Source organism: Cydia amplana, chromosome 2 (genome assembly GCF_948474715.1).
Source record: "Cydia amplana chromosome 2, ilCydAmpl1.1, whole genome shotgun sequence".
Classification (NCBI taxonomy): Eukaryota; Metazoa; Arthropoda; class Insecta; order Lepidoptera; family Tortricidae; genus Cydia; species Cydia amplana.
In genome coordinates this window covers 4,142,911-4,164,058 of record NC_086070.1, presented here as the reverse complement: position 1 = coordinate 4,164,058, position 21,148 = coordinate 4,142,911, and the positions used below count along the sequence as shown (strand labels likewise).

The 21,148-nt window shown below is 37.7% G+C and overlaps 1 protein-coding gene across 13 annotated transcripts in view; it reads left to right on the top strand.

The window, feature by feature from the left end:
• Positions 1-21,148, top strand: part of LOC134661654 (protein tramtrack, beta isoform) — a 506,900-nt gene that overhangs the window by 327,441 nt on the left and 158,311 nt on the right. The window contains exon 5 of one of the 13 annotated variants that reach the window (XM_063518161.1): positions 4,430-4,683. The exons of 10 other annotated variants lie outside the window; for them this stretch is intronic. In XM_063518161.1, coding sequence (XP_063374231.1) covers positions 4,430-4,668 — 239 coding nt within the window. In that variant the 3' untranslated portion in view covers positions 4,669-4,683. Of the gene's footprint in view, positions 1-175; positions 423-3,078; positions 3,353-4,429; positions 4,684-21,148 lie in introns of those variants that run through there. 2 more of the 13 variants (XM_063518059.1, XM_063518103.1) reach the window with 2 other exon arrangements.

Below are 21,148 nucleotides of genomic sequence, written 5' to 3'. Positions count from 1 at the left end.
TAAAAAATGTTGAGAGAATTTCTCGTGGTGCTGTGCCTTTCTAAAGTGTGTTATTTTTTAAATTTATGTATGTATGTAAACACTATATTGTACATAAGACAGGTTAATTTATTTATTATTATCTTTAATATTATATTTCTTAATTATATTATAATCAAATTCTTTACAATTTCAGTATCTTGGGTTCGTAATACCCGTGGAAATGAACAATTAATCTACAACGGTTATACATTTTGCTTGCACAAGGGCAACAGTACACACTCTACCGACTACTGGTACTGCACTGGCCACGGCTGCAAAGTGACAATTTGGACTACCAAGAGTACCAAGGATAGAGAAATACTGCGCGTGGTTAGAACCCATGGTCATGTACCCACAAAATTCGCTATACGTAACGGAGTGTATTATAAACTATAATATTTTTACTTCAATTAAATTGACATTAACTATGCTTATTATTTTATTATTAATGTTGGTTTTCCTCAATCATGATGAAAAATACATTTTTTATACATGTATATTTGTACTAACCAATAATGTTGTTCTGGAAGACGACTAAGTAGTATAGTTGTCCTTGTAGTTAGCCATATTCCTTGCTTCTCTATCATTGTAAATGTAGCTAGTCAAATATTTTAAATATTTTGATTAGGTACCGTAAACTGGGGTACTTTGATTCGTGGGGTAACTTTGATCACCGATTTTTTTGTTTCTGAACGAAGTCTATCACGTATTTATGTAAAGGTTGCCAACCCATATCATAAAATTCTTACGCGAGCATTTCAAAATGAACTAACTATTCATCATAAATCGATGATAAATGTTACCCCGCGAATCAAAGTAACCCCCTAGTTTACGGGTTATACAAACAAATTACTAACTTTTTCAGTTTCCTGGGTTGTCAATCCACGTGGCAACAAAATGCTAGTCTACAACGGTTTCACGTTTTATACGCGTAAGGTTAATAGTAGATGTAGTAACTTTTGGTACTGCACCGGCAGTAACTGCAAAGCGAGAATTTGGGTGACCAAAGACGGAGAGATAAAGTTCGCGGTGGAGACCCATGGTCATCCGCCTACCAAATTTGTCATACGTCACGGAGTTTACTATATAATATAAAGTTTGAAATAAACTATGTTTCAACTGATAAGTTTGTTTTTCTTAAAAAAAGTATTTTGAAAGTTCATGACTTATAAACGGGGTCGTATCTCGTCGCATAATAATTGATTGTCCTTATGTAATGTTACGCATAAAGCTCTATTCGCATAATTTTTGTCCAGCTGAAACAGAAAGTATTTTCGATAATATTTTGCATAGGTTGTGTAGAACAGGGTAGGTTAGGTTAGGTTTCTTTTATGATTTTTCAGAAATGTTAATAGTCTCAGCACAATAACAATTATGCGAAATGAGTTTCAACAACAATTATGCGACACAATATAGACTCCTTATAAACTTTACTTGCGGACCTAGTACTATTTAAATCTGTATGTGACTAAAATTTTATTTTATACGTAACTTTGCTCACTAGTATTTTTTTTTCAGTGGCCTGGGTTGTTAATCCACGTGGTAACGAGCTTTTAGTGTACAACGGCTACACATTTTACATGCACAAGGGCAACAGTAGAGGCAACAGTAACTTTTGGTACTGCACTGGCGCCAAATGCAAAGCAAGAATTATGGCTTCAAAGGGCAGAGAGATTTATCACGTCGTGGAAACCCATTCTCACCCACAACCAAAATTCGTCATGCGTAACGGAGTATTAGTTAAGTTGTAATGTTATGTATGTTTTATGGAATTAAACTGTTTAGACTGTGTATGGTGTAAACTGATTTTTTTTTATCAATAGTGGGTTTATAATATGGTCTGAAAACTATTTACACTTACATTAGTTCGTAGTAAAACGTGTATACAAAGGACCACGGACAAAATTCATGTTAATGTCGAGCACTTAGCTAGAACAATGTATGTATTTTTCACCTGGAAATAAAACTAAACTATTATTCAACGATAATTGATTTATTTCATGAATTACCTCCTTCCGACCTAAAGGCCAGACCGGCTGTATGTGCGCTTAAATGTTGGAGCCGTGCACGCACATTTCACGCAAGCGGTGTGCCGTCTCTCATAAAGATCCGTATTAAGATACTTTTCAACTTTTATAGATAAACTAGCGAAGGTGGAAAGTACATACCTACATTATTACTGTATTGCAGAGCTGTACCCATACAAGATATGAATTAAAAGGCTGTAATTTAATTTTACTATTTCATCTTTTAATAAGTCAAAACTTGTACTACTTACCTACTTTTGGAAAGTAGGCCCCCATTGACCCTTTTAATCTATTATATTTTTTCAGTAATTTGGGGACGAAACTCTCGGGGCAGTGAAATGTTGGTATATAATGGCTATACCTTTTTTGTGCAAAAAATTAGAGAAGCTAACATTTTTTGGCGCTGCAGTACTCGGCACTGCAAGGCGAAAATCTACGCAACCAAGGGAAGGGTAATATATCGAGTTTTGGAAGACCATTTTCATCTACCTGCCAAGTTTGTTATTCGTAACGGTATATACATAAGACTTTGATGAATTAGAAATTGAATGTGAAAAGGAAATGTTTGCTTTGTTTGCAAGGGCTCCCAAAAAATACGAACATCTTTGACACTGACGATAGTAACATCGCCGGGCAGTACTATTTTCTATGCTTTCTTTATTTAAAAATGTATATCTAGAATGTAGATACAAATATGACATAAAATAAAATATATAACAAATACATATAATTGCATTTTTAGTACAAAGTCAACATTTATGGCTAGTTTTTTTAAAATCATTATTAAGTTTTAGAATATAAGTAGTATTTTTCTAATAGTCAAACTTAAGTACCTAATTCTGAGGTCAGTAAAGTTGTGTTATATTTATTACTTACCAAATAAATAATAGTAAAAATAGAGATATAACTCGTATATTTCAGCAATTTCGATTAACTAGATGCCATTATACAGATATTCAGTGCTCTACCACGTCTCTAGGTTCTACGTGGTTCTACTAAATGGTTCAATACCTCTTTACTTGAATTGCAGCTTCTGTTCAATGGGTGCGTGATATCTGCGGTGGTACTGCAGTCGTTTATAACCATTACTGCTTTATTCCGCATAAACCAAGCAAAAGGCTCAAGAATGTCTTGGTTTACCTCTGCAGTCACGGATCATACTGCAAAGCGAGAATCGTTGCTACGAAAGAAAATAATATTATCCATATGAATGCAGCACATAATCATAATCCGAAGCGTTATGTTATAAAAAAAGGAGTTTATATTCAGCTGTAACCATATCAAATAGTTTTAACTGATACATATGAAATAGATGTTGGTTATTTTTATTAAAGTGTAAGCATAACTACATTGGTTTTTACTAGGGATGTACCGAGTAGTCGCCGACTAGTCGGGAAAGCCGACTATCCGGCCAAATTTGTAGTCGGCGATTAGTCGGCGACTAGTCGGCGAAAAAGGCCGATTAGTCGGCCTAATATTATTAATTACAGAAAGCAGGACATAAATAAAATAAAAAGGCCATATTAGTCAAATGTTACATGTCCATTTTACTCAAAACGTATTTAGGGTACAAAATATGCTTGTGTTCATATTAAATTCATGTATAGGTACTTATGTAGGTGTATCGTCACAGTAGCACGGAACATCTTTCAGTTGATATTGAAAGCGCGACGACGCAAGGAGCAAAACAATTGTTTTTCTAATGCATCCGAACTTGAATAAAGCTACTACAGTTGCCATATGAATGTAATCTTTATCGGGAAGTAACGATTATGAACTCGGCTGACTAGCCGACTAGTCGGCCGACTAATCGGCCATCCGAGCGCCGATTAGTCGGTTAGTCGGCTAGTCGGCCAAAACCATAGTCGGTACATCACTAGTTTTTACCTAGTACGTCAATAATTATTTTAATTAATATATTTTATTTCAAATAGTTCGATGCCATAAATGAATTACAGTATTTTGTCATCATGTACGTTGCATTGCTTATTTATCCTGATGATAATTAATTTACAATAAGAAATGTGTTCGTAAGTGTGTTGTGTAGTGCTTCTATTGTCTGCTTCGTTTTTCAATTCATACGTTATAACATCATGTTTCAGAGCCCATCAACGTGCACACTAGCGCCACTGCTAAATAATCGCGATTATTTCAATTTAACGAAAGATATCTAAAAAAAGGGGGCCGCTATGGACTGTATCTTGTAATAAAGTACCTTATGAATACATCAAACTAGTTTCTATGTTGCTGGATTCGTCAATCTATGAACTCAAAACAAAAACGGCCGTTTTAAATTTAAATAATCACGATTATTTAGCAGTGGCGCTAGTGTGCACGTTGATGGGCTCTTAATCCAATATTAACAATGAAAACAATTTCAGCCTCAGCCCAATGGATTCGAAACACTCGCGGCAATTCTTTGCTGGTCTACAACGATTACTGCTACTTTCTCCACAAAGCGAGTAGCAAGCTCAAGAATGTCTACCTTTGCAGCCAGGGCAACACCTGCAAAGCGAGAATCGTTGCTACCAAGGAGAATAGGATTATGCTTGTGAATGAATTACATAGTCATCCTAAGAAGAAGTATATCATAAGAAATGGAGTTTACTTTAGACTGTAAAGGTTTTTGTGTAAATGAATAGTTTACATATGTGTGGGTTTGATTTAGATGGCAAAACATTTGTAACATTTATGCTTCCATATCTTATTTATATGGAAGTTGCACCAATAATGTAAAATTCCTATGGAAGTATTATGATCACGGTGACACTTTATCATTGCAAAGCCGGAGCAGGGATAACTTAGACGGACTCTAAATACGAATTGACGATTTGACGTTCATAAGCGCATTGTAATTATGCCTACTTGAATAAACTATCTTTTATCTGAATGCTTCTATATTTAAGATGTGCTTAAGTTTTGTGTGTGTAATAAATGTATGACAATTTTATTAAAATATTTTATTTGCAACCAACTTATATTATTCAAATGATATACCTACATTTGACCAGGAAACTAATCAAATTCATCAAATTTTATTAAATATTTTGATTGTGATTATAAGAAGTCACACTACTGAAATAGACCACAACTTCCTAATTCAAGGCCATTGGAGTGCTCTTTTTTTGTTTATATTTTATTTAATGGAATAATTCAACAACGTACCTATAATTATAAATACTTTCCTTCCCTCAAAAGCTTAGTACTTAACTTACTGCGCTCCCGACCCGTGGTCCAACCGCTATGTCCAACTGGTTGCACCACGAGTAAGTAAAACTATCCGTAGTTCGACTGTCAGAATATTTTTTTTTCTGTGATATATTTTTATGACCCGTGGTACAACTGAGGGGCAATTGTCCAACTAGTATAATGAACCACCGCTATGTCCAACTGGTGGTACCACGGGTAAGTAAAACTATCCGTAGTTCAACTGTCAGAATTATTTTTTTTCTGCGATATTATTGTCTATTCGTCATGTCCGTTTATCAGAATACATGTGCTGACAGGCAAGCCAATATTATACTGTATGTAGAAATAAAACTCTGTTTATACTATAGCTAGCTTTGAGTTTATACTGACACTAACACATGTAATGTATTTTTCGTTTACTCTGTTCACCCAAGGTGCATAAGGTTAACTAAAAGTTCATTTAATGTACTTGTGACCCACTGCAGGTGAACTAAGTTTACTTAAAGTTTATTTGATTATGACCAAATGCAGATGAATTAACCTGACTTAAATTTCATTTTAAATATATTAACGGTTAATTTACCATGCACCAAGTATAATTTCTTCGATTTAGTTTCCCTATCAGGGTAAGGTATTAAATTAGTTCCTAAAAGTTGGTAAGTTTACCTAAAATAAACATATTCATGATAGAATAGGACTAGGAGGATAGAATTTCGCAGTTGGAAAGTAGTTTGTTATGTTCTACTCATTGAACTATTATTACTAAATTATAGAACCGGTACAGACAACCAGTATTATAATTACAATGAAACGGCCACAGCATCATGGATATATCCAAAATGAAGGATTTTCTAAGAGAGCACTCATCGCCTAGTGTGAGGTAACACAGAATGAGGCAGTAATGGTAAAGAATCACCAGTTCATTGAACTTGTAAACCTTGCTGAATTTTGAATTTGAAATGCTCGTAAGATCGCTTCTAGGTCCAGTAAAATACATAAAAGCTTTGCCCCTTAGCGGAAAGTATCATGTGTAAGAAAACGTAATACTGGACAAAAAACGATTCCAGTATTATGGTTTCTGTCGTACTTCAAGTTTTTTTTAATAATAAGGTTTAGCTAGTGACATCTTGTATGCGATAGAAGAACTCAAACTGTATTGTTTGAGGTGGCGAGTAGCAGAACTAACGATATTATGACAATAATGCTAGCTCCACATAATGACTTTACACGTCCGAAAAAAGTATGCGTAAGGAAGCAGCTAGGACGTTACATTGTTGAACACGATTAAATTACGTAGGTCGTTTTTGGGTCATGTTGCCAGCAAAGCTAACTCATGATTCTAGTATATAGTCGTCCCTTTCAAATCAATCTAAGAAAACGGGACGATACTACGATGTTGCCACTTTTTAATTTCTACAATTTCTTGTCGGTCTATACCTAACTGAATCAGAAGGTCTACCGCGAACCACGTTCGACGCGTTCCCTCTTTGTCGCGCTTGTAAATGCGGCCGTAAGTGTGACAGGGAGGCAACACGTCGAACGTGGTTCGGGTGGACCTTTTTTGTTGAATATCTCGTTTCCGGGAGAAGTACACTGGATTCTATTAAGGTAGGTACCTACACTAAGGTACACCGAAGGTACAATATGTTTATATTGCTAATAATTCGCTGAGGTCCACCCGGCATCCAGACTTCCTGACGCACACCGTGGTTCGCGGTAGGCCCTCGGCATGAGGGGTGGGCGTACTGGGCGTGGGTGTTTTTAAATCAGACAAATTAATGAAACGTCCAACTTAAATTATATTTGTTTATGGTAAAATTTTGCCATTGTTTAATCGCTGTTAAACACTTATTTTACAGGAATATGGGTGTTTCCTACAATTCCTTACTAAACAGATGCTAAAAAGTCACTAAAACCTCCAGTTATAAACCGTGTCCAGACGAGCTGGGCAAATCAACCTGAACTGCACTAATGCTGCACTCTGACGGCAGAACATTGCAGTAATATTCCCCTATTCTTATAGTCTGTCAAGCCATTTCCGTCAGTAGAAAAACGCAGCAAATTAAAAAAAAATTTAGGCGCGAAGGGTAATTGTCTCATTGAACATTTTAATTTCGCGCCTTTTCCCATTGACAAAGTTGTTTGACAGGCTATAACTTCATACATACTGTACCGTGTGGGATGTGCCTTGAGGGATTATTACACATCTATCCTTTTTCAGGACAGTGTCTTCTTTAGGGCCGGTACAGACGGACTGCAACCCGACTGCAATTTGTATGGCAACTGCACGCCCAAGTATACTTGGTCAACCAGATCTTGACAGTAGAAAAAGGCGGCAAATTTGAAAAATGTAGGTGCGAAGGGATATCGTCCCATAGAAAATTTGAATTTCGCGCCTTTTTTTACTGACAAGATTTGGTTGACCAGCTATAGCAGTCGGGTTGCAGTTCGTCTGTACCGGCCCTAAGAGGGACACAAAGGCACAGTTTGTTTTCCTGTCTTTCTCAACAGCAGTATTTGGCAAAAGGATAGATGTAACAACCTCTTTAGAGTTGCCTAACAGAAATTATACACAGCGCACCAGAATTCATAACTCTTTGGTCTTAACGACACTCAAACCATGCTCAAACCCGACATTTTGCTGTCAGCCGACAGCAATAGCATAGCATTGTTCACATATAGTCCGATAAGTAATTGTAGAAAATTATTGAGGGCAACAATTTAGTATGGACCTTTTTAGTTCCATTTTATTTAATTTCTACTATTTTAAAGTGGTAACATACTATCGCACCTTGGTGGTGCGTCGCACTTATGAGAGCGAGAAAAAAATATGTGTGCGGCACAGGTCGCGGTGCGGTGCGATAGTATGTTACGACTTTTATGTCGCACTAGCTTAGTGACGATGACAACTGATAGCCGACATCACATTAATTATAGCCTGTCAAACAACTTTGTCAGTAGAAAAGGGAGCGAAATTTTAATCTTCTAAGTATAAGAAGATTACCCTTCGCGCCTACATTTTTTAAATTTGAAAAGAGGAGGAAAGCTTGCTTTTTTCTACTGGCGGAAATAGCTTGACAGACTTTAAATTGCATAATGAGCTGTACTGTTGTTTCCGGAAGTCGTTTTTAGTGTACCGCACAAACTTTGTTCGCGGTACACTTATGGGACCACATCAGTCTTGCAAATCAGTTAAATGTGTTTTTTCCAAGTTGCGATTTGTTCCATTCGCAATTTTTAACACTTTATTTTCTCTCAATAGCTTCCTTTTCCAAAAGCATTTCTCACCATACGCATAATATCCCATTATATTTATTATTCAATAGCTTATTTACTTGATTTGCCACTATGTTTCATTTCCTTACAATCACGGAAGACAGGTGGAGATAGGCTCCTGTAACATAAATATAATGGGAAACTTATGCGATAGGTTAGACATGCTTTCGGGAAAGAAGGCTATTGAGAAAAAATAAAGTGGTAAATTGCGAATGGCAGAATTCGGGTTTGTTCCTGTATCGTCGTATTCCTGTTTCGTCGGATTCCTGATTCGTCGAAATGTGCTAAAAATGCTATAAAAAGTACGATCACTGGTGATTACATTAAATCTTCATATTTAGGTAGTAAATACTGGTTTACTGCACGACATATTTAATTATATGTATATAATTCCGACGAAATAAGAATACGACGAATCAGAAATCCGACGATACAGGAATACGACGAAACAGGAATACGACGAACCAGGAACAAACCAGAATTCGCAACTTAGAAAAACGGTTTCCAGAAATCATAGTATACACTCCGCATATTTGTATTCAGATGACAGCTGTCACCGTACCCAAGCTATGTGAAAAATACTATTACACGTTCAATCCGTGCCCCGTATATGAGTTATGGCAAACCTCAATTACAAAGCCGTTACCAATTCAGTTAAGGCTTCTAACTTAGACCTATCTCGCGGTAATCGTGTCGCGGTAAAGCGGTGTCGTGGCGCTCCTGTGTAGAGCCTTAAGCCTGCTGTATTATTTTGAACGACCGTGTCATCGTTTGGTTTTTAACACTGCACTCCGTTTTACCATATTCCTTATAAGATTTTGTAACACTACCTACTATGGGAACTAAATAATAAATAGTTTACAAACCCTTAGGCCCTTGATTCTACTTTAGGACGTTTGTTATCCATTTGTTTATCTTATATAGGGTCGGAACTTGCACCAGACCGTCTGTCACCGTTAAAGCGTTCGCTAAATTTTATTGTATGGAAAATTTCATAGTTCACTAGTGAGTGACTTAATCAGTTCGCTAATAGCGGTTGGTGCAACTGGCACTTATTTATTAGTATTGCTTCAGACCTCTGCACTCTGTTACCAGTTATATCATTCATTCATTTTCTTCTTACGTAATTAGTTTACCTCTTCTCTTTCAGCCTTTCACAATCATATCGTATAATTATTAATACTTTGCATTTTCTCGCCAACCGCATCACATCTATAAGTCATCGATATATCACAGGCCATATATGTATATTACATAATTATAGCTATAGGTATTATATTATAAGTGCAATTTTCAGGGACTCTGGTACACGTACCTATCATCATCATTGGCCTGTGTCAGGTAGGCCGACAACGTTTTCATGGCTGTGTAAGCCAATACGGGAGCGGCAAACATGACCACCGGCCTGGCAGGTGTAGTGTGCCCGTAGCGAACAGGTGTCGGGCTGATGACGATTGGCTCACTTACTTGCGATTGTCTTAAACCATGCGTCGTCGTGAATTTCCGTATAGACGTATCCGTTGAATACCATTTTGCGCCTCTTGACTCTGTCCTCGGCAAGCTCCTCCCATTTTTGAACTGGTATGTTGAAGGCGTGCATGTCTCGCCAGGCGCAGTCCTTATGTCGTAGCATTGGCCGAACGACGCTTCTCTTGCCATCAGCTATGGCGCTAAGCAAAACATGCCGCGGCAAACGAGAAGGTTGCATTGTGGTTGCATTCGATGCACATGGTCCAGCATAAGCGTTTTTGCTTTAGCAGCGCAAAGAGGCTGATGGGCAGCTGAGAAATCTCAAGCACCCTCTCGTTCGTGACCCTATCCTTCCAGTATATGCCCAAAATGTTCCGGGTAAATATGTGCTACGCGACGTATAAATATTCATATTTTATTCTTCGACACATGCCTGTAATATCTCTACCTAGGTACTTTATATTGAAACCATCCAATAAAGGTACATCTTGTTATCTAATCTATTAATACAGAATACAGATCTTTATTGGTAATAGCAGATTTTACAGGTCACATTTTATACACTATTTACACAAAATATATGTTGGTAGGTACTTACATATGTTCTTTAAATTACTCATTTACGTTTAATATTGTAAACATTAGGTAATATTTTAATTATGATGCAGTAGTCAACGACCTCATCGAGTATTTATAAATTCGTCAATGCTATAATAACATGCTTTTTCTATAAGCAGCAGTTTAAGTTAAGCTTTAAACATTAGGTCACTATTTATTATAGTTAACTATCTTAGACAGACAGACAGACGGACGGACGGACAGACAGACGGACAGACAGACAGACAGACGGACGGACAGACAGACAGACGGACGGACAGAAAGACAGACAGATGGATGGACTACCAGACAGACAGACGTACACTCAGACGGACGGACGGACGGACAGACAGACGGACGGACGGACAGACAGACAGACGGACGGATAGACAGACAGACGGACGGACAGAAAGACAGACGGAGAGACAGACAGGCATACACTCTGACGGAAGGACGGACGGACGGACAGACAGACAGACAAACAGACAGACAGAAAGACAGACGGAGAGACAGACAGGCATACACTCAGACGGAAGGAAGGACGGACGGACAGACAGACAGACAGACATACACTCAGACGGAAGGACGGACGGACGGACGGACGGACGGACGGACGGACAGACAGACAGACAGACAGACAGAAAGACAGACGGAGAGAGAGACAGACAGAGACACAAACTGACATGAAGACATATAGACAGGCAGACGGACGGACAGACAGACAGACAGGCAGACGGACGGACAGACAGACAGACAGGCATACACTCAGACGGAAGGACGGACGGACGGACAGACAGTCAGACAGACAGACATACACTCAGACGGAAGGACGGATGGACGGACGGACGGACGGACGGACGGACGGACGGACGGACAGACAGACGGACGGACGGACAGACAGACAGACAGACAGACAGAAAGACAGACGGAGAGAGAGACAGACAGAGACACAAACTGACATGAAGACATATAGACAGGCAGACGGACGGACAGACAGACAGGCATACACTCAGACGGAAGGACGGACGGACGGACAGACAGACAGAAAGACAGACGGAGAGACAGACAGAGACACAAACTGCCATGAAGATATATAGACAGGCAGACGTACGGACGGACAGACAGACAGACAGACGGAGAGAGAGACAGACAAACAGAGACACAAACTTACAGGTAGACATATACACAGGCGGACGGACGGACAAACAGACAGAAAGACAAAAAGAGACGCAAACTAACAGGCAGACGGACGGACGGACGGACAGACAGACAAAAAGAGACACAAACTAACAGGCAGACGGACGGCCGGTCAGACAGACGGACTCACGGACTGAGATACAGATGGACGGACGTACTGACTGACAGACAGACGGTCGGATGGACTGAAAGACAGACATACGTAGAGACACAAATTTTTACACTAGTCAAACGAACAAATGGCTGACAAGTGTAAAAATTGTTAAATCTGCTCAATGTTCGTATAGAACAATGTATGACTTATTCAACTGAATGACAGACAGACGAAGAGAGGCAGACAGACAGACAGACAGACATACAGACAGACGGACGGAAGGGCAGACAGGGGTAATAATTGTTAAATATATGCTACTTCAATGTTAATGCCAAATTTCATATTATTTTAGCATGTCGTTATAAAATACGTTTGTATGGCGGCGGCTATGTACGGCGACTCCTTACCATTTTTTTTACTTTCCAAATTCATACATTGTCATAGTAAGTAGGATAAAACCTCCAAAAGTACCCTAGAGATGATCTTAATACTACATACAAGTTTACGGTTGACCTAAATCAGGACGATGCAAGAAACAAGGGCATTTCTCAATTGGTAAAAAGGAATGCTTCTCTTACTCCTAACCAAACAAAAACTATGGGCAATCCTCATTAGGTTTATTTTAATAATTTCAATTTATGGATCCCATGAATTTTTGTTCAGATTCAGCACACAACAAAAAATTCTGTGCATTAGAATACACAATATCCACCAGAGATATAACACGCATTCCGGATGATACTGGCATTCTAATGCACAACATAGTTTAATTTATTAGTCAATATCGAGAATACATAATAATCAGAAAACTTATACTGATAAATATGAGGATAAATTTCGTCTTGTTTGCTTCAGATTTAGTCGTACATATTGTCGTAGGCTTGTCGTACATATTGAAAGTCGTACATACTTGCATCTCTGAAAAAGTAATTGTGCGTTTTAGTTTTGATTACGCTTACCTACTTACTTTATTTCCATACATTAAATAAACAAGCATTTCGAAATACGTGCTCTGTTATATTTTAATTTCAAATTATTTATTTGCAACCAAGCACACAAACACATGAAAACGTAGGTACTTACATAGAATAAAGTAACATACATAATACCTACAACTTTGGGAACAAATCAAATTATTTTATGAAATAGTTTTATTTGTGTGTGTGTTTTTTAAGTATTTACAGTGATATGAATTACTAGCGACCCGCCCCGGCTTTGCACGGGTTAATAAATTATACATAAACCTTCCTCTTGAACCACTCTATTAAAAAAAACCGCATCAAAATCCGTTGCGTAGTTTAGAAAAAAGATCTAAGCATACATACAAACAGACAGACAGACAGACAGCGGGAAGCGACTTTGTTTTATACTATGTAGTGATAAACTGAAAAACACATAGTTTGTGGCATGCGCAAAAGGCAACAATTCAGACGACGCTGAAGTCTTTTAGACTCCGACTGGCAAAATTAAAAGCAGTTAAAAGCGAGGAAAGAGCTTGTAAATGGTCTTCCCTTATACTTTATATGGTCTTTTTGACACTGACCTTACCGAAATCGCGAATAACGTCAAGTTACTTTATACCTACTTACCTAAAAGCGTAAAACACAATAAGTCAAAATTTATTTAAATATCAGTTAGGTACATACCAAAAGGCAAAACAGCTGCTTGTACCGACAACACCCACATTTTTGGCCCACATATACCGATATGTGGGCCAAAAATCTGGTCATGGGGAAAGACTTTCAGAAAGTCTCCACGTTGGTTTGTTAAATATAAATAAATATTTGGGGACAATCTTACACAGATCGACCTAGACCCAAACTACGCAAAGCTTGTACAGTCAGTGTACGATTTTATTTATAGAGCCATAAAAGCGTGTCACATATTAATGCGGCCTTCGAAGGGTAATATTATTATTGCAGGTGACTACTATGGGTAATAGGCGACGATATATATACTTAAATAGATACATACATACCTATCTTATACCTTTAAACGAGCAATTCTTGTTTATTTATTTATTTATATATATATTTCGGGGATCTCGGAAACGGCTCTAACGATTTCGATGAAATTAGCTACATGGGGGTTTTCGGGGGAAAACAATCGATCTAGGTAGGTTTTATCTCTGGGAAAACGCTTATTTTTGAGTTTTTGTATGTTTTCCGAGCATAGCTAGGTCTCCCAGATATTATACATATAAAACACCCGTGACTCAGGAACAAATAATATCCGTGCTCATCACACAAATAAATGCTCTTACCGGGATTCGAATCCGGGAACATCGGCTTCGCTGGAAGGGTCACTATCCACTAGGCCAGACAGGTCGCCTATGTACATACTATCCCATGTACCTCTGTAAGTATAACATATATTATATATGTTTTTCTTGATTTAATAACAAAACCCTTGGCCATACTCTTGGGTGGCTATCATCCTGATTTATAATAAAACAAGTTACTTTTTTGCATTTTCAGGCCCAATTTTTAGCTGATCAACTTTTTTTGTATGAAATATTAACGTTAACTCTATGAGTACATATTGGTTAATCAAACGGAATCTTTATTTCTGAGAAATGGTAAATAAAATTACATATTGTACAGATGTAGTGCATAATTGTAATCCTTCGAAACGTTTGTATTAAATAGTCGTGCTACTTCAATCAACTTCAGTACTTTTTGTACCGAGACTGACTAAAATAGTAAGACACGGTAATAAGTATGTTTTCAAAGGTGCTTAAAGCCTAAAGAGATTACCCTGGGATTATAGAACGAGCGATAGGGCCGATAACTATAACAGCGAGTTGACGGTGTGTTCCTATTTTCCCATTCTCATGGCATTAGGTAAATGGGAATAGATACATTCATATGAATTATTCTCATTTGTCTCTCATCAGTCACGCGGGGCAACACACTGAACACAGCAAAATTACCAGAATAGTATTATTTAATAAACATACCTTATGACAACAATCCATCTTTCAGGAGCAGTTTCGCAGAATAGTTCATTGCGGTGTCGTTTCCATATAATTACGCAAATTTTCACTGCAAGTAGAATAAAATATGTAGGTTTTATTTTTTTATCACATCTATCATTTTCTTGAACTAATGGGGGACTTAATACCAAAAGGCATAAATAAAAAAAACTAAACACTAATATTTAGGCGACAAAACGGGCTCCGTTGAATCGTCGTAGGTATCAGTTCTATTTAGCTTTTAAAATACCGTTTAGTACTTTTTTCTTTAACATCGTTTTTGTTACATTTGATTCAAACGAGTAGGTAGTGGAAATATAGTGCATAAATAACTTCTCAAATCTCACAAATAAAGTACCCAACCAGGATTCGAACCAGAGGCTGCCAACTTCTTAGCCAGGGACTCTATCGATTAGCCCACAATCCATTGTCTTCGTTTTAGTCTCAACTCTAGTGGCCAATTAAGTGGATAGAAAACAGCTCCAAGTCTCAACAATAGGATTTTTTTTATACCAGGATGCGAACCCGGGGCCGGCCACCTATTTACTTCTAAAGTAGCATAACTTAGGGTCGCTATTAACTAGGGTGAAAGCAGTCTTGGTCTCAATTTTAAGTAGTTTGTACGAGTATGTACATATAAGCATCGTTTATATTCACAAATATCCTCATCTTCGTCATTATTTTGTAAATTAGTAGGTAATTCATATTATCGTAATATAGGTACTAACACACCCACGTAATATAGGTACTAATACATACACCCTTAACTATATAATTACATACATACCTACGTGCACTGCGATTACTTTTATGTAATGCTGCAAAAGTTAGGTACCTATTAAAGTGAAAGGATGATTCTTGTATTGAAATCTGCAAACTAATACTACTATTACTGTAGGTATACTATGCATTTGAAGTACTGATTGGGTTTGGTACGCATGTAAAAAGGCCCAAAGGCTTTTTTGTCTAGAAACACCCAAATACATGAATGCTCTCACCGGGGTTCGAACCCAGGGCCTCTAGCTTCATAGGGTCACTACCGCCTAGGCTAGGAGTCTGTTGTTAATAATATAACTATGTATTACTGGTCGCTTTGTTTGTGTAGAATAAGCACTAGGTATACAACCATTCCATTCCTTATTCTATGTTATTTCCCTGTCAAATGTTATCTTAATCAGTTCTAATAGTTTAAGCGTGAAGAGCTGGGTGACATACAGGAAAAGTTGCTATCGCATTTATAACATTGTGTAGTAGGGATTTCACTTTATATGACACTTAGTAGGCCCGATCGAATTTTAAGAGCACTTCAGTCACTACTTACACCACGCTTAAAATTACATAGACTACACACCTATTAAAAAAAACACAGGCCAGTTGTCCACAATAACTATAAAATACTTATCTCAAGGTATTTCAGCATGTTCTCTTGTATATATCCCTGGAAATAAATGTATATATATGTCCACTTGCATCTCCAGGGTGGTTGGAACCAGATTTGCTCGGTGACTATAAGGCGCTCTAGATTGTCAGAGCTTCTGCGAGCAATGTGACCAAAATACTGAAGAATACGGTGCAGACACTTTTCTTATTTCTATAAATCATTATTTTATTTTATTAATACTTTTTAAATACATTTTATGAATACAATATCACTGCTTTTGAAAGAAATAGGTATATTGAAATGACAGTTTATTGCAGTGACAATGTCACTGTTTTATGTTTTTTTGTTTTAGAACGTAGTGATTATATGCTCTTTGTATTTTACCAAAATCATAGACAATAGCAAAACAAACGTTTATTTTAATATAAACGCTGGTGTTAGGTGGTATAGTTTGTCAAAGGACTGTCTCATTTCAAACATAGACAGAGAGAATAATACTATCTATGTCTTACACTGGTACTAGCACCCAAAAGAAAAGAATGAGTATAGTTTTATTTGTAAGCACTTTTGTAAGTTACTGACAAATTGGTTTGACCAACTATTCTAGGGTAAAATAATTAATACATAATATATAGGTCATCAAATCAAATCATCATCTAGCCGTTTTCGGCCACAGCGAGTGCTTTCTACCGCTAAGGCAGCGGTCGGCAACCTTTTAGCAGCCAAGGGCCACATAGTAGTTAACGAAGTTGACGCGGGCCGCACATTGTTAATATTTATGACTTTATCAGACATTGTCGTTTGTCAATATAACATACAAAAAAACGACAGGGAGGCTTCGCGGGCCGCAAGTGACAGCTTCACGGGCCACGGGTTGCCGACCGCTGGCTAAGAGCATCGCTGGTGCACTCTCAGGTCTCACTTCAGCAATCTTATAATCAATCCATATGTCGGAAACCTTAACTAAATAACTAATTTCAGCCTAGGGGCTGTTCATAAATTACGTCATCTATTTTTGACGATTTCTGACCCCTCCCTAAAATCATTCAAAAATCATGCTTCGAATGACCCCGTTTCCTCCTACGTCATGCTACCATCATCCGATGTTAAGACCCCCCCCCCACGGTTTCCCAATTTGAAATGACGTAATTTATGAATAGCCCCCTAGCACTATTTTCTCCTTTCCTTTCTCATTAATTGATTGAAAGCATATATGTATTAATGTCACTTATTTATTATATGTATACTAGAGACAGTACATCAGAACCTTCAATCGTGGATGACGAGGGCTTTCAATGAAATACGATATTCAACTCATTACTGGACGAGACTGATTACAAATCATAGCAGACGTTACACTTCTTATCCAAAGCAAACCAGTGGGTTCGGCCCAGGAACCGCCACCACGTTACCTTCTCCCGTTCGTTCTCGTTTGAAGATTGATTGTCAGCATAACTTCAATGAATTTATTTTCTCCGGCATATATATCACACAGCACAGGTTCTGGATACGCCAGACGCTTAGTAGCAGGGAATCTGGCGCGGGCTACACGCCCTTCAGTCGTTACACACCGGTACTCTGTTGGAACATCACACTTAGCGCTTTGCGACCTGCCTACGATTTGGCGTCCGGGTATGTACCACTGCGGTAATGACGTCTTCGGGCCGAGGTCCTCGGAGGTCCGACGATGCCTTCGAACACAACAGGCACGCCGGGCTCAACGATATTCTCAAATGGTCTCTTATTGTCAGCGTCAACATGCTAGTTCTACTTCAACTCCAATATAGCCCTACATTATCAGGGACGATAGGACGAGTGACGCAATTTTTCTTTATATTCGCTACATTTCTTGAACGTAGCTACAGCGTTTTAAGAATATTATTATAGTTAAAATAAAATATTTTATGAGCAAATTGTTTATTAATGATTATTTAAAATGTCATTTTGGATTGTATTCTATATGACATAAGGTGACAGCTATTTTTTTTATCATGCATAGATAATCGTTGCCTATTTATTACCTTTAATTAAATGATGGAGTAAGACTTGAGTAAGACCGACGGCATTAACGTCTTTCCTAATTGTCAATATTTAAGTAGGTGCAGTTCGTACAGTTATGACATGTAGCGGCATCTATTGTTCAGTAGGAAACTCTAAGCATAAATTACTACATTTTTTTATAGAGATTCAAAAGAATTAGAAGCACAGAGACTCCTACGAAGATACGAAACTCTCCATCACCCGAGACGCATTGTACCGATTTTTAGGGTTCCGTACCACAAAAGGAAAAAACGTCTGCCTATCTGTCCGTCTGTAGCCTATTTGCTCCGAAACTACGCGACCAGTTAAAAACTACAGTTAAAATTTGGTACAGATATTGAAGTAGGTACCTAAGTCTGTAGCCCAAAGACGGACATGAAACGTAAATTTACTCTTAAAAATTAAAAAAATATGTTTTGCAAACTATAATTATCGTGTTACAATATGAAGTGGAAATATCTCATTGAGAGAATCTCTAATTTATAATTTAAAGATAAATAGTTTAAAAGTAATTTGAGATATGGGCTAAAAAACCTTCCGGCCTAGCACAGGACTACAGGAGGAGTGGCGCGACAGTATATCGCCCGAAAGATAGATAACCCGTCTTTTTGTAGCGGTATTAATTAGAGAGGGACGGGTAGTGCTCTGCTGAGGTCTAATACTTATCTCCAAAACTACTAAGCGTAAAATTTTGTAAAAAAAAAACAATCCTTTAACTATTATACATTATTCAGTTCAATAAGGTGTTTTACTACTAGGTACTAAATAGGTAGATCACAGTTGATGTACACAGACACAGACAGACACACAGACACACTGACACACCGACACACCGACACACCGACACACCGACACACAGACATACAGACACACTGACACACCGACACACCGACACACCGACACACAGACACACAGACACACACACACACGGAAGACACACGGTGCCTCCTAGCACAGGTTATTTTGTAAATAACTTACAACAAGGAGACTCCAGCCCTTGTGCATTGTAAGATTTGTAATGGTTTTGAATGAAATAAAGACTTGCATTTTTTGGATCTTTAGCATTTTTTGGAATTTGTAGGTATGCGAATTCAAAAAACAAACACATACAAAATACAAACCTAAAAATATAACTTTAATAAACAAAATATTCTCGCTACTCGCAACAGAATAAATCTTATTCTTTTTAACCTTATTATTCTAAAGTTGTTACCTAATAATTAACTATAGTGGGATTATTCGTATTTGCATTATTTGACACATTATGACTGACGTATATAGAGATGTAACTAACCCAAATCGATTGTCACAGCAAGCGATTACGATTGGATGACACCTAGACTGAGGTATCGAATTGTGACGTTTAATGAATTTTTATTTCCGATTTAAATAAAGCTACAATTATATGGTTAATAATAAGAAGATATAATAAATTTAATAATGCTTTGTTATAAATCTCTAATAACTATTGTAATATGAATAATTTATAACAAAATTTACCTAGATTTAATAATTAATTTTGTATTAAGCAGAAACGTCTGCGAACGATGCTATTAAGCTTCGAAATAAATTAAAAGTGGAAAAATTCACTGTCTTGGGTGGGACTTGAACCCACGACCACTGGATCACTAGTACAGTGCTTTGCCATCTGAGCTACCAGATGAGCTGCTCAGATGGCAGAGCACTGTACTAGTGATCACTGTTGGTAAAAAATCAATTCGAATTGACGATTGATGACTGAGGATTGACTGATCAATTAGAATTGACGATTGACGATTGACGAAACTAATTCTAAATCTACTGATTGAAGATTGAAGATTACTAATCGTTAATTCGAATTGATCGGTCAATCCTCAATCCTCAATCATCAATTCGTATTGACGATTACTTTGTATGTATCTTACCTACCTAATGTCCTTTTTATTTAGGCCATTTTTCGAAACTGACCAAATGCGTTCAAAAGCGGTGTCTGAGTTTACCAAAGGTTCCGAAACATGTTTCCGACGGCAATATGAAGGATGTCCTTTTTGGAACATTTTCGGGACTTTCCTTGAAATTAACCGATAGCGTTCAAAATCGATATCTGAGGTGCCCAAAGGTTTCGAAACTTGTTTCCGAGGGAAATATTGAGATGACCTTTTTTGGGACATTTCTAGAAATTACCCGATTGCGTTTAAAATCGATATCTGAGGTAACCAGAGGATTCTAAACATCTTTTCAACTTCAATATTGAAAGGTGTCCTGTTTTGGGACATTTTAGTGACATTCTTTGAAAGTGACTGCTTGCATTCAAAATCGATATCTGAGGTGCAAAACATGGTTTCAACGGCAATATTTAGATTCTACACTTTAGCCGCGTAGAGTTAGACCAAGAAAAGTCTGCAGCGATTTTGATAGCCCACGCAGTGCAAGTGTTATTTACACGTCATAAATTCATAGAAGATTGACGTTTAAAATTACACTTGCACTGCGTGGGCTATCAAAATCGCTGCAGACTTTTCTCGGTCTGACTCTACTTACTTTACTACCTGCATTACGCCACCCTACTGATAACAAGATGCGTTCTAAGAACGTACGAGTGCGAAAGAGATAGCATGATTCTAATCATTTTATTGTTCTAGTGGTGTCCAGTTTGAGTCCAGTAGAGATAAGACTGCAAGCTTTGACACTGGTGTCAATTTCTAATCGTCATCGAAACAAGGTTGCAATCAATCAATTGACTAAGATAACCTTTTTGCCTTTATGTGAGTTGGTCCATGGGTAAACGTGCGTTTCCGTGGTGCAACAGTTGGACGACGGGTAAAAATTTTTTTTAGTGTTGGACTACCGATAAACTTAGTGTCCCGTAGTCCAACCGATTGGACCACGGGTAAACTTGCTTC